This window comes from Pygocentrus nattereri, chromosome 17 (assembly GCF_015220715.1).
Source record: "Pygocentrus nattereri isolate fPygNat1 chromosome 17, fPygNat1.pri, whole genome shotgun sequence".
Taxonomy (NCBI): Eukaryota; Metazoa; Chordata; class Actinopteri; order Characiformes; family Serrasalmidae; genus Pygocentrus; species Pygocentrus nattereri.
Window position 1 is genome coordinate 5,434,025 of NC_051227.1, and position 21,836 is coordinate 5,455,860.

General features: G+C 42.0%; 2 protein-coding genes across 2 annotated transcripts in view; one reads left to right on the forward strand and one right to left on the reverse strand.

Moving 5' to 3' along the window:
- Positions 1-578: 578 nt before the first annotated feature.
- farsb (phenylalanyl-tRNA synthetase subunit beta) lies at positions 579-14,799 on the forward strand. The gene is made up of 17 exons (XM_017686613.2): positions 579-723; positions 1,573-1,628; positions 1,882-2,036; positions 4,441-4,513; positions 5,374-5,489; positions 5,891-6,041; positions 7,595-7,703; positions 7,841-7,911; positions 8,641-8,702; positions 9,642-9,693; positions 9,806-9,867; positions 10,017-10,224; positions 10,431-10,511; positions 11,229-11,321; positions 11,891-12,008; positions 12,222-12,374; positions 14,102-14,799. Exons 1-17 carry the CDS (start codon positions 666-668, stop codon positions 14,251-14,253), a joined length of 1,770 nt encoding a protein of 589 aa, XP_017542102.1. The 5' UTR covers positions 579-665; the 3' UTR covers positions 14,254-14,799.
- A 2,144-nt stretch (positions 14,800-16,943) lies between these two features.
- sgpp2 (sphingosine-1-phosphate phosphatase 2) overlaps positions 16,944-21,836 on the reverse strand; it is a 10,392-nt gene continuing 5,499 nt past the window's right edge. Inside the window, exon 5 of the mRNA XM_017686607.2 lies at positions 16,944-19,404. Within this exon, the coding sequence (XP_017542096.1) occupies positions 18,859-19,404 (546 nt within the window). The 3' untranslated portion in view covers positions 16,944-18,858. The remainder of the gene's footprint in view (positions 19,405-21,836) is intronic.

The following is a 21,836-nucleotide window of genomic DNA, read 5'->3' on the forward strand; positions in this document are numbered from 1 at the left end:
ATTTTGTGCAGTTTCAAGTAACTCGGATAAATTGTGACTTAGGATGAAATAAAAGGTTATTTTAAGCAGCGCTGTTCTGCTGTTAAGAGCTCATCATTTTCATTTTATAAGCTTAATGAAAGGTTTGTCTATTTCGACAGCACAAACTGATTAGCTGATGCTTATGACTTTTAATTTGAATTCCATGGCTAATGGGGATTTTTTTTAAAATCTTATTTGAAATAAAATAAACCAAAACGTGAGCAATAAGATTATTATTGTTATTATTATTTTTATTATTGTTGTTGTTGTTTTTTTGTTATTTTTTAAAATCTTAAATTGGGAATTGTTACATTTATATTTCTCTCCCTCGTAGGTTGGGGGACTTTAATTTTGTAAACCCAGCCACCGCGTTAGTGATCGTAGCCTACGGTAAACAGAAATCAGAAGACGTTTTAGAGGTGAGCAAAAAATCATTACGTATTTGCGGACAAAACCAAGAGCTGTATATTTTAAGTGATATATTGTGATTGCATTTTTTGGGCTTTTACTAAGCGCGTCGTCCGTGTATTGGGGAGACTTTTATTTTGAACACCCGGCCGCTGACTTGTAGGGCTCTTATTCTGCTCGGACCCACTGACTCGCCGGCTGTGGTGTTAGCCGAGTTAGCCTAGCCGCGTGTGGACATGCCGACGGTGGGCGTTAAGCGGGACCTGCTGTTCCAGGCGTTGGGACGGACGTACAGTAAGATTATTTCAGACTGAAACTCGGATTTAATAAGTTTATGTCTCAGTAAAAAGGGTCATGTTTAAAGGAGCTGCATTGACGGAGCCGTTCGCGCTGCCGCGGCGCGTGATGGGAAGGAGCTGAGCTCGCGAGCTGAAACTCGCAGATAAAATATTAAAAACGGACTCTTATTATTGAGCTATGGGTCTAATATCTCAGGCGGGGTTCACTACACACTACAGCTTTAAATTCACACCGTAATTCAAACATTTAAGCTGCTTATTGGTGCGGCTTTGCGGTGATTGCGTCAGATTTCCCCCTGACAGCAGCACGGAGGCGAGTGGCTGGGCTGACGTCATCGCCTGCGTTGTTATTGCTGCGGTCATTATGGACTGACCGCGAGCTGGACCGAGGAATTGGTCATTCTGGGTGTTTTTATTTCGCTTTTATCTCATGTTAAGAGCAGGGTGTCGGTAGCCTGTGTGCTGACGTAATGTGGCTGCCATGGCGTCATCGCCAGTAATAGCGTGGATGTTGACGTCATGCAAATGATGATAATTCGATAAAGCTTTTATAACGGAAGTAATGGACGGATCTTAAGACAAACACAAAGAGGCTCATGAGAATGTTGTTAGATGCCGTTCTTCTAAAAAAGAAAAAAAGTGATTTATTTTTTTAAAGAAAACTAATTGTTTATGAGGGCTGTGAGTGGGTTTGTCATGTACACTTTCAATATCATGTGTCACCCTCCCTCTCTCTCTGTGTCTCTCCCTCTCTCTCTCTCTGTCTCTCTCTCTTTCTGTCTTTCTCTCTGTCTCTCTCTCTCTCTCTCTCTCTCTCTCTCTCTCTCTCTCTCTCCTTTAACAGCTGATGAAGAATTTGACGAGCTCTGCTTCGAGTTCGGCCTCGAGCTGGATGAGATTGTAAGTGCAGGCAGTAATGAGAGTGGAGTCGACACTGACAGACACACCAGTCCTTAAAACAGAACATGTTATAAACATGTTACAATTACAAATTTACACATTCTTAATAATGAAGGGTGGTCTCTGACTTTTGCACAGTGCTGTATCTATATCACATCTATAAGAATATATACACCAGTATAACAGTTGACCGACCCCTGGTCTGTGAACGGACCTCCGTATTGGTAACTTATTGATTGTTTTGTGTGTTCAGACGTCGGAGAAGGACATAATCAGCCGTGAGCAGGGCGACCAGAAGGCTGAAGGCGCCTCTGATGTGATTCTGTATAAGATCGATGTTCCAGCTAACCGCTATGACCTGCTGTGTCTGGAGGGTCTGGTCAGAGGGCTGCAGGTCTTCAAGGAGAAGTAAGAAGCAGCACTCTGAGCTTTTACTGCGCAGGAAATGTGGCAGGATGAGGAAAATCGCCACAGAACGTCTTCTGAGTGGTCCAGAAAGTAAAATCTTCACCAGAATTTTTTTCCACCTGCCTGGATTCTCTAAAGCTTCGTTCACACAGCAGGTACAAGTGGTCCAAATCTGATGTTTTTCTTCATATGTGACACAGATGTGTGTCAGTGTGAACGAATAAACACACTGAATTCCGACTTGAGACGTCCCTATGTGGTACTGAAATCTGATACGTATCCGAACTGCGGCAATGCGGCTCGGTCTGAACATTCAGATCGGAATTCATGTGACTTTTACGTCAGTCCAGCTCCACGTTCATCTCAATTTCATGCTGATGAGACTCAAACATTTAGGCTGATGTTTCTGTATTATTTATAATTATATATAATTTCTATATAATTAGAAGAACCTCATCCAAAACATCTCAGTTTGAAGAGATTAAGGAAGAAAAGGCCGAACGCGCCGTAGGAGAACAAGGCTGCACTGGCAAAGAAACGTTAAAAGTCTGAAAGCAAAGTTTAAAGAAAGTGAACCAAAGAAGTGACCGCGCCCTCTTTAAGGCGAGCTGAACATCTTCAGGGTGATGAGCCCAGCTGTCAGTCAGTGGAGCTTCGTGATGGCTCCTGTGATGCTGGTGAAGATGAAGCTGAGCCCTCCAGCAGTGACTGGTGTTCGTTGGCAGTCGTGATTGTTTACCTCTGGATGAGCAGCGTGAAGCTCCGTTCTGTTGTGCATGTTCGGTTTAGGAGCTGATCTGTTCAGACTGATGTCACATACAGATCACATTTAAAAGATAAAGTAAACAGCCGAACTAGAAAATCGGACGTGGGCCACATTTACCTGCTGTGTGAACGTAGCCTAATTGGCTCAGAACTGGGGCATTGCTCAGTCTCAAAACGCTGTGCACTCTTTTGCCACAGTTTCCAGATCGAATGGGGCGATTTCTAGTGGGTGGGTCTGGGGTGTTACCCAGTCAACAGTGACGTTTACCTAAAGCCCACTGTATTTAAAAGGCAGTGGACTCTCATAAAGTCCTCTGCACATGCAGCTGCTGCAGCTCGGCATACGCAACAGCTGAGGATGTTAGAAAACATGTTGGAATCCTGGGGTGGGTCCACTGATGGTGAATCTGTTGTACATGGTTCTATACAGCACCAAAAAGGGTTTTGTTACAAGCTTGACATCCCAACCCTTTTTGGTGCTGTATAGAACCATGTACAACAGATTCACCATCGGTCTGAAGAACCCTTCCACCATGCAGAGAACCATTTAAGCATGCTGATGGTTCTTTGAATGTTCATGGCTCCAGATAGAACCATGGTCCTTACCAAAGAACCCTTAAAAGAAACCATCATTTTGAACAGTGTAGATTCTACAGTATCCCAGCAGTAATGCATTACCTCGGAGTGCAGGTGCCGTGCTGAATTAAATATGAGTTTTTACTATTTTTAGTGCTTTATTATTTAAATAATACAATAGAAATTACTAAATATTAAATAGAAGTGGAACGGAGTTGTCTCATGTTTTTGTCAAAGACTGTCATTTCTCAGGCCCCTTTTACCCTGTTCTTCAGTGGTAAGGACCCCCCTGGACCCCCACAGAGCAGGTACTGTTTGGGTGGTGGGTCATTCTCAGCACTGCAGTAACACTGATGTGGTGGTGGTGTGTTAGTGTGTGTTGCGCTGGTCTGAGTGGATCAGACACAGCAGTGCTGCTGGAGTTTTTAAACACCTAAGTGTCGCTGTTGGACTGAGAACCAAAAATATCCAGCCAACAGCGTCCTGTGGGCAGCGTCCTGTGGGCAGCGTCCTGTGACCACTGATGAAGGATGAGAGGACGACCAGCACAAACTGAGCAGCAGCAGATGAGCTGTCGTCTCTGACTTTATATCTACAAGGCGGACTGACGAGGTAGGAGTGTCTAATAGAGTGGACAGTGAGTGGACACAGTGTTTAAAAACTCCAGCAGCACTGCTGTGTCTGATCCACTCGCACCAGCGCAACACACACTAACACACCACCACCACATCAGTGTTACTGCAGTGCTGAGAATGATCCACCACCCAAATAGTACCTGCTCTGTGGGGGTCCATGGGGGTCCTGACCACTGAAGAACAGGGTAACAAAGTATCAGAGAAACAGATGGACTACAGTCTGAAACTGTAGAACTACAGAGTGCAGCTATGCAGTAAGTGGAGCTGATAAGATGGACAGTGAGTGTAGAAACAAGGAGGTGGTCAGAATGTTTACGCCTGGTCAGTGTTTATTCCTGTATCTCGTACTGAATACAGCTTTGCCCTGTTTAACTGTGTGTGTGTGTGTGTGTGTGTGTGTGTGTGTGTGTGTGTGCGCGTGTGTGCAGAATGGAAGCCCCTCGTTACAGACGTGTCAGTCCGGTGAACGGGGACCCTCAGCGGCTCATCATCACTGAGGACGTGAGTTTACCGCTTCACACATATTTGATAATCAGCGGCCTCAATTAAATGTAACATAGTGGATGAAGTGGAAGTCTCACTTTGATCAGTTTTAAACTTTTAGATTTTTTTATGTTTACAGCACTGTGTGGAAGTTTTAGGCATCTAAGCAAATGTTTAAGCAGTTGACCTCAGCAGTGAGTTTATCACAATATACATTAGAATAAAGTCGTATTCATAATTAAAAACATAAAAACAAGAACAAGTAACAAGAATTTCTTGGGTCCATATTTTTTCTTGACACCTTCACAGCCGCCACAGAGACTCGTTAATATCATCAATTGTATCATGAGCACAATTTACTGAGCACTGATTGGTCAAACCAGGAGCTGCTTTTTAACTACATATAATACTGGGCTTCCTCGAGGAGAGGCTTGGAAATGATTAAACAAACACAGTAACATCCAGAAAATCACTGTTTATTTTTTATATATAAATATATATATATATAATTATTAATTAATATTTAATATTGTATAAACTTTATTTATTCAAATATTGACACTTTTCTCAGCAAACAAACACAAACTACTCAAATAGATCTTGGTGCCGAAGACGTCCGCACAGTACTGTATATAACTTACCTACTTCACGATCAGATTCGGATTTTGTTAGCTGTTGTTTTTTAATCAGAGCTTTTGTGACCATGTGACCAAAGGACTGGATTTCTTGGGATAAATTAAGAGTTTTTTTCTTTTTTAGCCAAATTTTGAAAAAAAATCTGATTTGTGGTTTGACAAAAATTATAACCCTTATTCATGTAGCGCATTTTGTAGTCTGTCTGAGGCTGTGATGAATATAAAGTGTCCCTCTGTGTCCAGACGGCGGGCGTGAGACCCCACGCTGTGGCCGCAGTCTTGCGCAACATCACCTTCACGCCGGAGCGCTACGAGAGCTTCATCGAGCTGCAGGAGAAGCTCCATCAGAACGTCTGCAGGTAAATAATCAGCTATATCAGCATCTGGAGTACAGAGAAACATTTCCGCCGAAAATTGGGCAAAATGTGGCTGTTTTCACAGGTTTAAAGATGAAAAGAACTCTCACAAACTTCCAGTGCATATGGAAATTTAAATGTATGGGTTTAAAACAACGATTTTATTAATTATTGAATTAATTAAATAGACATCAACAGCCACTGGGTACAGGTGAAACAATAGCTAATAACCTGTAGAAGACTTTTACCCTATAAAAGTTCCTTTTTTAACATTTTTAAATGATTTTTTTTCTTTAAAAGATTAATTATTATTTAAAAATAATTTAATAAAAACCTTTTTTTGTATGAAATGTGGCAATACATGAATGATTTATTGAATTGTTGTTGTTTTCGTCCGCCTTCAGGAAAAGGACGCTGGTTGCCATAGGAACCCACGACCTGGACACCGTCTCGGGGCCGTTCACCTACACGGCCAAAGCACCCAACGACATCCGCTTTAGACCCCTCAATCAGAGCCAGGAGTACACGGCCACTCAGCTCATGAGTCTCTACAAGGTGAGCCCTGATTGGCTGTCACTGTGGGGGAATGGCGAGCTTTTATTGGCTGCTCACCGTCAGGTGCATCATGATCAGTCATTGATTTTATGTCGGTTGTATCACATGGTTTGTCCACAGTTCTTGTGATTATGTGACTTTTCACCGCATATTTGCTATCAGGAACCTACAGGAAAATAAAATGTAGTGTCTGGTAATCAATAAAGCGATAAGGGGTGGGGGGGCATTGATTCTTAGATAGATTCTTAGATTCTCCAGAAAACCTTTCCTCTGAAGTAGAGCAGTTTCTTGTAAAATGTCTCTCAACATTCGGCTGTTTTATGAGGCTGAAGTCGCTTCTTATTCACCAGCTTTTTGTTAGAATTTTCCCATTCCAATGTAAATGTGGCACCATTTAAGGTGGAACGGGAAAATCCGACTTCATCTTTGCAACTTTATACTATTTAACAGTCACTGTAGGTTTAACATTCCAGGAAACCAACTGCGCTGCTTAGAAATGCGAACAAGTACATTCGTCCCTAAAAATATAATATTCACTCTCTACAGTGAGACCAAAACCAAAGTTACAAAATCAAAAAAATATATAAAAGAAAACGGGCAGGACGGCTGTAACGTGCTGTGTGGACATCCATTAACGCAGGATCTTATTTCACCTTGCGCGTTTTATCACAGTTGAGTGGCAGCAGCGCCTCGCGTGCTCCAAACAAGAGCAGTGAGTGAGAGCCATCCAGTTCACTAACCACATCACTTCCATTTGCTTTATTAATAACAGATATTGTAACTAAATTCATTATAGATCATTACAAATACTTTGCTCTAAAAGTGCCAAGTCCTCACATAGAGAGAGAAAAAAATACAGCATGGAAAAAAGCTGCATCAAGTTGCATCGAGAATTGTTTTATAGTCGCATTACAGCCTCTGAATCATAATCGAATGGAACAGTGAGGTGCCAAGAGATTCCCACCCCTAAAAGCGGTACTTTGTTCATCAGCCAAGAACTGTTTAGTGTCTGAAGTTTGCTTTTTCAGCTTTACACTGGACTTACAAGGCTAATGTGGCTAACTTAATATGGGAAACTTGAACCCCAGCGATTAGCGAGGTGCTAACAGAGGGCCTAAATCCTCACGCACTTTCCTCAAGCCGTGTGGAGGTGTTTAGCATCTCAAAAAGACTTGAATATGTGGTTTTGTAGAAACATAGACTAAAGTACATTGTTGTCATACAGCAATGCAGTTAGCACAGTGCTAAGTGGATGGTGTGTAAGCTTTGTCAGCTACATCAGAGTAAGACGGTGAAACTGGGTTCATTTATTTTTCTTTTCGCAGTTATTTAAAGAGCGATTAAAAAGCGCTACCAGGCGTTTGTGGGTGGTGGAAGGTTTTTAGTGCTTGTACTAATAGATGTTTTCTAATTGATGTGCTGGTTAAAGGCGTCGATTCCTCTAAACCGTCACTGCTTGGCGCGAATGCTGCACTGAAAGAACAATTTCTGTTGAAATCGAATGGAAAATGCATTAATGGTTCAGACTTAATGGCCTTTGTCTGTTTGTCCAGACGGACAGTCACCTGAGGCATTACCTGCACATCATTGAGGACGAGCCGCTCTACCCCGTCATCTACGACAGCAACGGCATCGTCCTGTCCATGCCTCCCATCATCAACGGTGACCGTTCATTTGAATCTCTGTCTATATGTGTTTTGATGTTTCTCTCCATTTCTTTATTTTCTTTTTTAAATCAAGACAATAACTGACATTTTAAGGGTTAATGTTCTCTTTTTTTTTTCTTCATTTTCTTTCAGGGGATCACAGCAAAATCTCTGTGAACACAAAGAACGTTTTCATCGAATGCACGGCGACAGACCTCACTAAGGTGGGCCGGTTTTGCCAACCAACTCGGACTGAGTTTATCTCTAAATTTACATTTATGGCATTTGGCTGACGCTCTTATCCAGAGCGACTTACAATTTGATCATTTTACACCGGTATGCCAAGGCGGTGTTCGGAGTCTTGCCCAAGGACTCTTATTGATATAGTGTAGGGTGCTTACCCAGGTGGGGCACTGAACCCCAGTCTACAGAGTAGAAGGCAGAGGTGTTACCCACTACACTATCCAACCACCATCTCAAGAAAGAGTATTTAGAAAAGATATGTTTCCGTTCTCAACGTTGCCTTGACAAGCTAAGTTATTAGTGCTTCATCCACTGAGGAGAACAATATTGTGTAGGAACTGGTTAGCTTTAGTGTTAGCATTAGCTCATTAGCTTAGCCTCTGTTTCTCAGCCTTATTTGACATGAATAATCTGCACTGCCCAAAACATTCTCTCTGCTTTTTCTGAATGATAAAACATTTTTAAACGTACGCCTCTGTGTGTAGATTTACCTTCATAACATTCCTTCTATGTACAAGTACATAGTGGTGTGAAGTTACATTCCTCCAGGAACAACACGGTGCAACAAGGAATAAAAAGTATAAAGTACAAACATGCAGACATCTTTTGCAAACAAAAAAAAGCACAAGTTTAGTCTGATTGTTTATAAGTAATAACTATATGTAATAATTATATGTCTGCACTGTGTGTGTGTGTGTGTGTGTGTGTAGGCTAAGATCGTTCTGGACATGGTGGTGACGATGTTCAGTGAATACTGCGCTGAGCCATTCACGTAAGTTGTGTGTGTGTGTGTGTGTGTGTGTGTGTGTGTGAGTGTATCTGTGTTTGAGTAGCTGGGTAAGCGTGGACTGAATAAACACTCAAATCTCTGCTGCGTTTGATTCATATCTGATCTTTTCTGGCTCAGTAAACAGACACGTCCAGCTGAAATCTTTTATGTTTGGGTTCTTCTTACATACATACATTCATATATATATATATATATATATATATATATATATATATATATATATATATATATATATATAGCATTATTTCAGTGTTGATGTATTTTTGGTATTTGTGCATTTATAAATCTGCACTGTATTGCTGTGAAATGGAATTAGTGTGGCGTAACCATGGAAACAGTCACTGTGTGACCAAGGATATGTGTGTGGCAAAACACGAGAAATGGTGTAACCATGTAAGAGAATTGTGTGCTGTAACCATGGAAATGGGTGTGGCGTTACCATGGAAATGGGTGTGGCGTTACCATAGAAATTGGTGTAGTGTAACCATGGAAATCGAGGGAGTGTATCAGTGAAAGTGAATGTGGCATAATGCTAGAAATAGTGTGCTCTAACCATGGGAATGTGTGTAGTGCAACTATGGAAATGGGTGTAGTCTAACTGTGGGACTGGGTGTAGTGTAACCGTGGGAATGGGTGTAGTGTAACCATGGGGATGGGTGTAGTGTAACCATGGGACTAGGTGTAGTGTAGCCATGGGACTGAGTGTAGTGTAACCATGGGGATGGGTGTAGTGTAACCATGGGACTGGGTGTAGTGTAACCATGGGACTGGGTGTAGTGTAACCATGGGACTGGGTGTAGTGTTACAATGGGAATGGGTGTAGCCTCACAGTATGGATGGTTGTAAATGTATATGCATAGCACCGTCCACTGTTGGAGTTCTGTTCTTGACCTGCTGTCTGTCCCTCTGTCTGTGTCTCAGGGTCGAGGAGGCTGAGGTGGTGTATCCTGATGGGAGGATGTTCTCTTATCCAGTACGTGTGTCTGTTCATTACTGATCAGCTGTAATCGCAGACACTGACACACAGTGGTGTTCATTCATTTATCTGTTATATACTAATGTACCTATGACCTTTTGACCCCCAGGAGCTGGCCTACAGGACAGAAACCATCTCAGCAGACTTCATCAACCGCAGAGTCGGCGTCAAGTAAGTATGAAGGAATGATATTGATGATGATGATGATGATGATAACAGCGATTGATGCTGTTTTTAGTACTCTCATCTCTCTCTCTCTCTCTCTCTCTCTCTCTCTCTCTCTCTCTCTCTCTCTCTCTCTCTCTCTCTCTATCTCTCAGAGAATCAGCTGAAAGTATCGCCCAGCTGTTGACCCGGATGTGCCTGAGGTCGGAGGTTGCAGGTGATGACGGTCAGATCCAGGTGGAGATCCCGCCCACTCGCTCTGATGTCATCCACGCCTGTGACATCATGGAGGACGCTGCCATGGCGTACGGCTTCAACAACATCACCAGGACGACACCCCGCACCTACACCGTAGCCAATCAGGTTAGAGGGCCGCCTTCCTGAACACATTTTGATCTCTAACTGATTTATTACGTCATAGTGTGTTACAGTGAAATACAGGGTGTTAGTGAAATATGGTGTTACTGTACAGGGTGCTACAGTGAAATGTAGTGTTACTGTGCAGTGTGATAAAGTACGATCTGTGTGTTTGGGTTCTGTTGTGTCTGACTGTGTCTGTGTCTGCGCAGCTTCCTCTGAATAAGCTGACGGAGTTGTTGAGGATGGACCTGGCAGCTGCAGGATTTACTGAAGCTCTCACCTTCGCTCTGGTACAGAAAGCACATCTGCACTGAGTCTGTACACACTGCATTACAGCTCCTCAGCCTTTAATGTACACACACCTTAAACACACTCATAACCCTTGTGGCAAGCCATCCCAGAAGGGTTGAAGCTGTTATAGCTGCAGAGGGTGGGCCGACATCATATTAAACCCTATGCATTAAGAATGGGATGTCACTCAAGTTCATATGCGTCTGAAGCCAGACAAACGAATGCTTTTGGCACTGTGTGTGTGTGTGTGTGTGTGATACTTTATTAGCCCCTTTTTACCCTGTTCTTCAGTGGTCAGGACCCCCAGGGACTATTTGGGTGTTGGATCATTTTCAGCACTGCTGTAACCCTGATGTTGTGTTAATGTGTGTTGTGCTTGTCTGAGCAGATCAGACACAGCAGAGCTGCTGGAGTTTTTAAACACCTCAGTGTGACTGCTGGACTGAGAACCAAAAATATCCGGCCAACAGCGTCATGTGACCACTGATGAACGACTGGAGGATGACCAACACAAACTGTAAACTGCTGTAGGCTAAAGAGTGGACTGTGTTTAAATACTGCACAAACGCTTGTTTAGTAAAAATGAGGAAAACTCTTTTTCTTCATGATATGAGCCCTAAAGCATTTGAAGTTTACCAATGATTAAAGTGTCCGCATACATTATGAGTTTATTTATTTATCTCTCTCTTTCTTTCTCTCTGTCTTTCTCTCTTCAGTGCTCTCAGGAGGACATAGCTGATAAACTGGGAAAGAACATCTCAGAGACGAGAGCCGTGCACATCTCCAACCCTAAAACTGCAGAATTCCAGGTTCTTAAAAAAAAAAACTAATAGATGCACTTGTGTATTTATGTGTGTGACGCGTATTCACTCTGGTGTTTTATGTCTGGGTGACGCGTATTCGCTCTGGTGTTTTATGTCTGGGTGACACGTATTCGCTCTGGTGTTTTATGTCTGGGTGACGCGTATTCGCTCTGGTGTTTTATGTCTGGGTGACGCGTATTCGCTCTGGTGTTTTATGTCTGGGTGACGCGTATTCGCTCTGGTGTTTTATGTCTGGGTGACGCGTATTCGCTCTGGTGTTTTATGTCTGGGTGACGCGTATTCGCTCTGGTGTTTTATGTCTGGGTATTCGCTCTGGTGTTTTATGTCTGGGTGACGCGTATTCGCTCTGGTGTTTTATGTCTGGGTGACGCGTATTCGCTCTGGTGTTTTATGTCTGGGTATTCGCTCTGGTGTTTTATGTCTGGGTGACGCGTATTCGCTCTGGTGTTTTATGTCTGGGTGACGCGTATTCGCTCTGGTGTTTTATGTCTGGGTATTCGCTCTGGTGTTTTATGTCTGGGTGACGCGTATTCGCTCTGGTGTTTCATGTGTAGGTGGCGCGGACCACTCTGTTATCGGGGCTCCTGAAGACTGTGGCCGCTAACAGGAAGATGCCCCTCCCCCTCAAGCTGTTTGAAATCTCTGACGTGGTCCTGAAGGACGAAACCACTGGTCAGTGCGGACTTTCATACACTGTTCATTTAACTGGGGCATTTAGACGTAAACATGGTGTTACAGGCCTGGCTCAGGACTGATGAACCTGATTTACAACCCTAGTTTGATTAAATGATTAAACCAAATTTAACTTGAAGGATTGATTATTCAGATTTATCTGTGCGTCTCTTGCTCCGCGTGAGGCCGTTGAACGTTGTCTGTTTGTCTCAGATGTAGGAGCTCGGAATAACAGGCGTTTGTGTGCGGTCTACTACAACAAGACTCCAGGCTTTGAGGTCATACATGGCCTTCTGGACCGAGTCATGCAGCTGCTGGAGGTCAGACCGGGCCGTAAACACGGCTACTACATCCAGGCCGCAGAAGGTGAGTGATAAAAGAGCCCATAAATGGCCTTATAAACTCTGCCTGTATGTGGGAGGGTGTAAGAGTTCACAGTGGCATAAGGCCACATTTCACCGTGTTTTCTGCCGCTGGTTAATGTTTACAGCGTTTTATGGGAAGTTAGGAAGATCAATAGAGCTGAATTAGTCCAGTTTATGTTGATGACAGACACTAGAAGTCAATAGTCACCCAAATCTTTCTGTGAGTACAAGCTCAGAACTTCTCTCAGCAGCTCAAACCGCATCCAGGTCTTCATTAAAGAAGTTCAGCCTTGTGGATGTGGTTTAGGACACTGTATGACATACAGGCCCAGTCCCATTTCACCACGCCCTCCTACCACTTAGCCCTACCCCTCTGTTTTGCACGTCTAGGGGTAGGGTGTCCTGATTCTTGTTGAGATAGAGGGGTGGGGCAAAGTGTTGGGGCTACATGACCCGCCAGACGGAGGTTTTTCAGAGACTCCAAACAGAGGGATATGAGAGAGAAAAACTGGCAGAACAAGAGACCAAAGAAACACAAATGTGAGAATTTTCTGTTAAAAATTACGATAAACATCTCAGTTTTATGTCGTTTCAATGTATTATGGTCTTTTCCTTCATAACAAGCATAAAAAATCACTAATGTCTCGGTATCTAGCTCGCTAACATTCCCGTTCCACCTTAAATAGGCCAGCAGTTCTGACGCCTGAAGTGCCAGAATGTACCTGCTGCTCCATTTAAGGTGGAACTTGAAAATTAGAACAAGAAGCTGGTGAATATCTGACTTCAGCTTCATATCACTTAATTAGGGGGGGGTGATAAATAATTGCCCCCCTCTTTGAAGGCGTATGAACCCTAAATGTAACTAAAGCCTAGCAGTGAGGAGCTGAACTTTCCCCTCCTCTGCTGTCCCTGCAGACGGGCAGGGTCGCCTACAGAGCAGCGCTAGTAGCTCTTAATGAAGTGATGCTCTTCATTTGAGGGTCACATTTCAGAGGGAAGATCTCAACCACTGACCTGCAACTCAGTTCTAAGGGGCAACAATCGAAAACAGTGGTAAAAATAAGAAATGTGACTGGGCCTAACTGTGAGCTATAAACGTACATTTTATTTACTATCCAAACCACCAGAGAACCTACACGAGTCTTCTGAGTTTATATGGAATGTTGATGATGGAAAATGGTGAAGAATTTCTTCTGGGACTATTTTGCCTCACAGCACCCTCCATGTTGCGTATCCCTCCACCATGAATGGAGTTTAAGGGCCAAACCTTCTCAAAACTATCATAAACAGCGTCTCAGTCATCAGGCAGTGAATTGATAACCATTTACTGTAGGAACTTTCTGTGAGGAGCTTTTAGTGGACGTCTGGTTCCTATCACATATATATCTTAACCATTTCATTGTACTGATAGTTTGTGAAACTAGTGGGATTCTTCTTGATTGAACACCTGGATGCGGTTTGAGCCGGATTAGAGAGGTTGTAGGGGTGTATTTACAGAAAACATTTAGATGACTGTTGGCGGCCAGTGTTTGTTAGCAATGTTAGTCTTGTAGCTACAGCGCTATAGTTCCATATCCACTGGTCGAATACCATACAACCAATACAAATACTTTAGTTCACTTCATCTCTCTCTCTCTCTCTCTCTCTCTCTCTCTCTCTCTCTCTCTCTCTCTCTCTCTCTCTCTCTCTCTCTCTCTCTCTCTCTCTCTCTCTCTCTCTCTCTCTCAGACTCCACCTTCTTCCCCGGCCGCTGTGCAGAAATCTTCTCTCACGGTGAAAGTGTCGGACGCCTCGGAGTCCTCCACCCCGACGTAATCAGCGGCTTTGAGCTCACCATGCCCTGCTCCGCCCTCGAAATCAACATCGAACACTTTCTCTGATGTCATAGTTAAAGCCACACCCACACTAGTCATTGTGCACTAGCCCATAGGTCTTCAAATACGCTTGTGATCCAGGTTCCAGTCCTGGTTTTTGTATTCACTGAACTGTTAGTGTAACCGAGCGCGGTTTCACAAAAGCATCTAGCACATGACTCTGAAATGGTAGAGTGAGCATCACACTCAACGCTCGCTCTACCGGCTATGACCACGACTTTTGAAAAACTGTGCTCTGATTGGCTGCCTGCTGTAGAACCGGATACAAAATCCTGGACCGGAGTCTGGATTCAAGCTCTGGATTTGGCCAGACTTGTTAACAATTGGCTGCTATCCTTTACACCCACTGTAGCCCCACCCACATGTGGAGGAGGTGGGCGGAGCTCCATTCTTTCCATGTCAGATTTAAATCTGCAGAAATCAGGTCAATGTTTTAATGGAAGAGTCTTGTTGGACATATTTAATCATTCATAAACAGTAGGTTAATGAGTCTGTACTTCATATGCCTGCATATTACACCTGACGTTAAAATAAAAATGGACAAAAACATCAGATCTTTTTTCCAGTCATTGAAGTCCTAGATACTTTCTGTCCAACCCTGATCTCCCAGGATTAGTTACGAGGTGTCCAGAGTTCAAATTATAGCCACAGTTTTGGCCCAGTTTGTTCATATTCCAATAAAAAACGTCAGCGTAGTGACTCGGTGACACTGTGTGTGTGCGGGTGGGTGTAGAGGTAAGTGAATGTATTCCAGCCTATAAAGCACTATAACAGACACTCTTCCGTGTGGAGCTGGGTGATATAATTTTACCACGTCATCTGTGATGTTTGAGTAATTCACCCAGGATAATCAGTGTCTGTGTAAATAAGAGATGGGAGCAACTACTCTATTTACGCGCAAGTTTATAGTACAGACTTAAAATAACATGGGATTATTTCTATGGTCCATTAAAGCACACAATATTAATAATAATTGGGATTATTTCTAGTTTGTTTCCTAGTAAAGGATTAATATAATCCAGGTTTATTTCTATATTTTGTTTTATAGTACAGAAATAATATAATCTGGGATTATTTCTATGGTTCATTTTATAGCACGTGGTTAAAATAATCTGATGTTATTTCTACAGTTTGTTTAATAGTACAGGATTAATATAATCTGAGGTTGTGTCTGATTCTTTTTATAGTGTGGGATTAATATAATATGGGATTATTTCTATGGTTCATTTTATAGCACATGGTTAAATAATCTGGTGTTATTTCTACAGTTTGATAGTACAGGATTAATATAATCTGGGATTATGTCTGATTCTTTTTATAGTACGGGATTAATATAATCTGGGATCATTTCTATGGTTCATTTTATAGCCCAAGGTTAAAATAATCTGTAGTACCGTATTAGTATAACATGGGATTATTTCTACAGATTGTTTTATAGTACAGGATTGATATAATCTGGAGTTATCTCTACAGTTTAATAGTACAGGATCAATATGACATGGGATTATTGCTGTAGTTCATTTTATAACACAATATTAATTGGGATTATTTCTAGTTTCTTTCATAGTACAGGATTAATATAATCCAGGGTTAATTCTACAGTTTTATATAATAAGATTAATATAACCCGGGATTATTTCTATGTTTTATTTTATAGCCCACGGTTACGATATTCTGGGGTTATTTCTGCAGGTCATTTTTATAGCATGAGAGTAATATAATCTGGGGTTATGTCTATGCCTTGTTTTATTGCATGAGAATAGCGTAACCTGTGGTCATTTCTGCGGCTCATTTTATAGCCCAGGATTAATAGAGCCAGGTTTTTTTTGATCACACAGGATTAAAGTAACCTCCAGTTATTTCTGTGGCTCATTTTACAGCACAGAATTAATATAATGTGGGATTATTTCCACATTTCGTTTTATGGCGCAGGGTTTCTGGCTCAGTCACAGGACAGTAACAGGGACGCTGTGTTGCTGAAAGGTTGTGTGTTGCAGCGCTCAGTTGTCCAGAAGGCTGCGCGAGGCGGGTAACTGGGTCTTCACATTATCTCTGTTCCTCCAGTGTGGGTGTGTCTGTGAACACTGGTGAGTCATAAATGCATTTACAGTTGTAAAGGCAGAACCATAACAACACAGCAGCCGTAAATCCAGGACGGAGAGAGAGAGAGAGAGAGAGAGAGATCTTCTGCAACTCGTGTTCCTCGTTTATTCATTCCTGTTCCAGCAACAGAATCAAACTCACACCGTTTTTCTTTTTGTCTAAAAACGTCGCATAAACCTGCTTTTAAAAACCTTCATATTTGGTCTGGAATAAATACCTCGTAGTTGCAGGGGTACCTAACCAATTTTTCAAAATTTCTGCATAATGAAGTTGTTTAGATGTAAACAGAGTCATCCAGATTGGTTTAGTGTGAAACGCTCTGTTCTAGATAAACTTACCGAGTCAGAGCTGTTCACAGTGGTGGTGATAGGAACCAGACGTCCACCTCTAAAAGCTCCTCACAGAAAGTTCCTAGAGTAAATGGTTCTGAATTCACTGCCTGATGACTGAGACGCTGTTTTATGACAGTTTTGAGAAGATTTTGGCTTTAAGCTCCATTCATGGTGGAGGGATACGTAACATGCAGGGAGCTGTGAGGCAAAATAGTCCCCAAAGAAAACTGATTATTCCAGATTTTCCACTATTTTCCATCATCAACATTCCATCTGAACTCAGGCTCGTGGAGGTTCTCTGGTGGTTCTGGATGTCTATATTTGTGTTGTCGTCATGGCGACGCCTGGTACCCATCAACACCACTTTAAAGACATCTGAACCACTTTACACCAAACTGCCCTGTTTACACTTCACACACTCAGTTATGCAGAAATTTGGGGAAATCGGTGGAATTTCTCTTTAAAATAGGTCAGTTTTCACCAGCTGGTCTTGGTCAGAGAGAAAAGTTTAAGTTGTTAGTGTGGCCTTTTACCTCAAATGTAGCTGCTTCTCTCGTTTTAGCACTGGGGCTATGAGGCTAATGTAGCTAATGTACAGTATATTAATTAGCATGGTGCTAACTGCACCCCTAAATGATCACACACTCTCTTTAAACATAGAAACGGACAAAAATACAGAAAAACATGAGGTTTCTTGATGCTGCTACTGTTTTTAGCTTTATGCTAACATACTTTAGTCCACATTTATAGATCACAGTGAGTCATTCAGAGTCACAAACCACATCATCAGGTCTATTAGAGACACTGAACAACACACACTTCGAGGCGAGTCTGTTATGCTATAGGCTTGCTAATTGGTGGGGTATAAGCTTCCATCACTAGTTAGCTACCTTAGCCTCATAGCTCCTGTGCTAACAGCAAACAGACTCCAAATGTCCTGACTGACCACTTATATTTGGGGCAAAAGGGAGGGTGAAAGGGTGAGGGGTGAGGGGGGGGTGCGTTTTTCATGCGTTTATTGCGGCCCAGCAGAGGACAGGTGGTAAAAATTCAAGAACCCTTAAATATCCAACAGGGTGCTTAAAGAACTATAAAATATATTTCAGGTGCATCAAGTTCCTGGAGGAACTTTTGAGTGAGCCCTCAAGCACCTTTGGTGGTTCCTTTAAGGATGTTACAGGCCTAAAAGGGGTTATTTTTAAGAACCTCAGATTAGTTTTGGGGGGTTCCTCAATGGTCTCTTGTATTCTAGGAGGTTCACTGAGTACAGGTTTGGGGTTATTTTAAAAACCCTAGATTTCTGGGGGCTTCTCAAAGAGTAACCAAAAGGTTTGGAGTAATTTTAAGAACCCTAGACTTTTTGGGAGTTCCTCAAAGGCCTCTTGTATTCTAGGTGGTTCCTTGAGTAACCAAAAGGTCTGGGGTTATTTGAAGTACCCTAGACTTTTTGCGGTTCTCCAAAGGCTTTTTGTGTTCTAGCAGGTTCTCTGAGTAACCAAAAGGTTTTAGGTTGTTTTAAGAACCCTAGACTTTTTGGGGTTCCTCAGAGGGCTCTTGTTTTCTAGCATATTCGTGGAGTAACCAAAAGGTTTGGGGTTATTTTAAGAACCCTAGACTTTTTGGGGGTTCCTCAAAGGCCTTTTATTTTCTAGCCGGTTCCTTGAGTAACCAAAGGGTTTGGTGAGTTTGGTCACCTTCATTTACAGATGTAGTGTTGTGCTAATTGGCCTCAAACTCCAAAATAAAGTGCCTTGAAGCACCCAAAGAGTTTTCAGACCATGCTGGATAAAATGGTTCCTTAAGAAATATTGTAAATTATGTGAAGCTGCTCAGGGAACCGATCTGTTCAGATGGGTTCCTAGAGGCTCCTTAAAGGGTTCCACCTATGTGACAAGCTAAGGAACCCCAAAAGGTGCCTTGAGTATCTTTCATTTTTACAGTGTATCATATATTTGTCGTTTCATGCACCAAAAACAGACAATTTTCCAATGTCTCAATCCATTAGAACCTAACAGGCTAAGAACAGTTTGGAGTTTGTGGTCTCTTCAGGTCAACGCAGCAGAATTACTGTCCGTGGTTATTGTAGTGTAGCTGCTGCAGGTGCAGCAGATGGAGATTAGCTTGAGAAAATGTTGCAATTTTCCTTTAATACTATTGTAAACAATAAGGATGGTGGTCATAGTAGCCCCACCAGCGCAAACACCCGGCAGACCACCACGCTGTTGACCAGCCCGATGGCCAAGTACGTGCTGAACTTGTATGGAACCTCAATCTCTTTCCTTCTGCGGGCTTCAGTGTCAGTGACCATGACGCCGTAGCTCCAGCAGAGCAGCCTTAAGCTGACCCACCGAACTGTCTGCCGGGTCAGCACCACGATGGCCAAACCTACAGTGAACCGGGCCACGCAAAGGGCGATTGCCGCAAGAGTCAGAGGCCCCAGGCTCACTGGAAAAGGCCCTGCAGGTTCAAACGTCAGGCTCAGCTGCTGGTTGGCCCAGTAGCCCACGGAGCAGCCCGCAGCCGCGCCCATGATGATGGTGGTGTCCCCCCGTGTGGTGCTGTAGTGGTCCAGCTCGGGGTATTTATAGCACAGGTAGAGGGGTAGTACCACTGCTACCACAGGGGACAGAGGACTGTTCAACTGCAGGAAGTCCAGCGTCCTCCAGTGTGGGTAGGTCACTCCCAGGATGAGCACTGATATTAGAATTCCACAGATCACATCCTGGGAGAGACGGAAAGAGTGATTAAAGTGCTAGTTCAGCAAGATTTTCCCCATTTATCACAACGTAGTCAACCAGCCAGGAAATGTTTGGTTTCAGAAGTTTGCTTCTTTAGTTTTAGCACAGGAGCTACAAGGCTAATGTAGCTAAAAAGGAATGGAGGTTGATATCCTACCAATTAGCATGATGCTAACTGCATGCTTAATTCATCACTCGCTTCAAATGCATCAAAGTGACTGCCGTTGTTTTTAGCTATGCTACTGTACTTTAGTGCCTTCTTCAAAAGCTAATATGCTGTTCACACAGTAATGTGATACAATAGAACATTTAAATGCAGGTATTGTGATATAAACCGAGTCTGTTTTACAGTTTCTCATTAGGCTGAATGAATAACCGGCTCTAAATGTAGGTATTGTGATATAAACTGAGTCTGTTCTACAGTTTCTCATTAGGCTGAATGAATAACTGACTCTAAATGTAAGTATTGTGATATAAACCGAGTCCGTTCTACAGTTTCTCATTAGGCTGAATGAATAATCGACTCTAAATGTAGGTATTGTGATATAAACCGAGTCTGTTCTACAGTTTCCCATTAGGCTGAATGAATAACCGACTCTAAATGTAGGTATTGTGATATAAACTGAGTCTGTTCTACAGTTTCTCATTAGGCTGAATGAATAACCGACTCTAAATGTAGGTATTGTGATATAAACCGAGTCTGTTCTACAGTTTCTCATTAGGCTGAATGAATAACTGACTCTAAATGTAGGTATTGTGATATAAACCGAGTCTGTTCTACAGTTTCTCATTAGGCTGAATGAATAACTGACTCTAAATGTAGGTATTGTGATATAAACCGAGTCTGTTCTACAGTTTCTCATTAGGCTGAATGAATAACCGACTCTAAATGTAGGTATTGTGATATAAACCGAGTCCGTTCTACAGTTTCTCGTTAGGCTGAATGAATAACCGACTCTAAATGTAGGTATTGTGATATAAACTGAGTCTGTTCTACAGTTTCTCATTGGGCTGAATGAATAACCGGCTCTAAATGTAGGTATTGTGATATAAACCGAGTCTGTTCTACAGTTTCCCATTGGGCTGAATGAATAACCGACTCTAAATGTAGGTATTGTGATATAAACTGAGTCTGTTCTACAGTTTCTCATTAGGCTGAATGAATAACCGACTCTAAATGTAGGTATTGTGATATAAACTGAGTCTGTTCTACATGTAGGGATTGTGATATAAATAGGCTGAATGAATAACTGACTCTAAATGTAGGTATTGTGATATAAACCGAGTCTGTTCTACAGTTTCTCATTAGGCTGAATGAATAACTGACTCTAAATGTAGGTATTGTGATATAAACTGAGTCTGCTCTACAGTTTCTCATTAGGCTGAATGAATAACTGACTCTAAATGTAGGGATTGTGATATATCATGATCTGTTTAATGAGCAGCAGGCAGTAAATAAGGCTGCTGATCTTATGTTTCAGCTGATACTCACAGGGCAAAGTGCAGAGTTCTAAATGCATGCTTAAATGGTTCTTCAGACTGATGTAAAATGTTTTGTAGGTGGTTCTATATATAGTATCAAAACGGGTTGTGATATTGTCATAACCGTGACATTTTCACAATACAAGAACCCTTTTTGGTGCTATATAGAAGCTTTTTCAAGAAGGTTCTATATAGAAGCTTTTTCAAGAAGGTTCTATATAGAAGCATCTACAGCATATTTTCTATCCCTTCACCATACATAGAACCTTTTAATCATGCAAAGGGTTCTGTGAGTGTTCATAGATCCTTGTAGAACCCTTGAAAAGCCATAACTGTCAAGAGTCTAGAGCACTTTTCAAGACGTTTCTATTTAGAACCATCTACAGCACTTTTTCCAATAATCTGAAGAATCGTTTCACCATGCAAAGATATTTTTAATGATTCATGGGTTCTTTGAGTGTCCATGGTTCTATACAGAACCTTTTCTGTTGACTAAAGAAACCTTGATGAACCATAATTTTAAGTATGCAGAACCCTTTTCAAAAATGTCCTATATAGAGCCATTTACAGCACGTTCTCCATCAATCTATAGAACTCTTTCACCATGCAAAGAACCCTGTAATGATGCATGGGTTCTTTGAGTGTTCGTGGTTCTATATAGAACCATTTTATTCACTAAAGAACCCTTGAAGAACCATAATTTTAAATATGCAGAAGCATTTTAAAAAAATTCTATTTAGAGTCATCTATAGCACGTTCTTCATCAATCTTTAGAACCCTTTCACCATTTAAAGACACTTTTAATGATGCATAGGTTCTTTGACTGTTTTTGGGTCTATATAGAACATTTTCTTTACCAAAGAACACTTGAAGGACCATCTTTTTAAGAGTGTAGGTTTTCAAAAAGCAGCCTTTACTGTGATGGTGTTTCTTT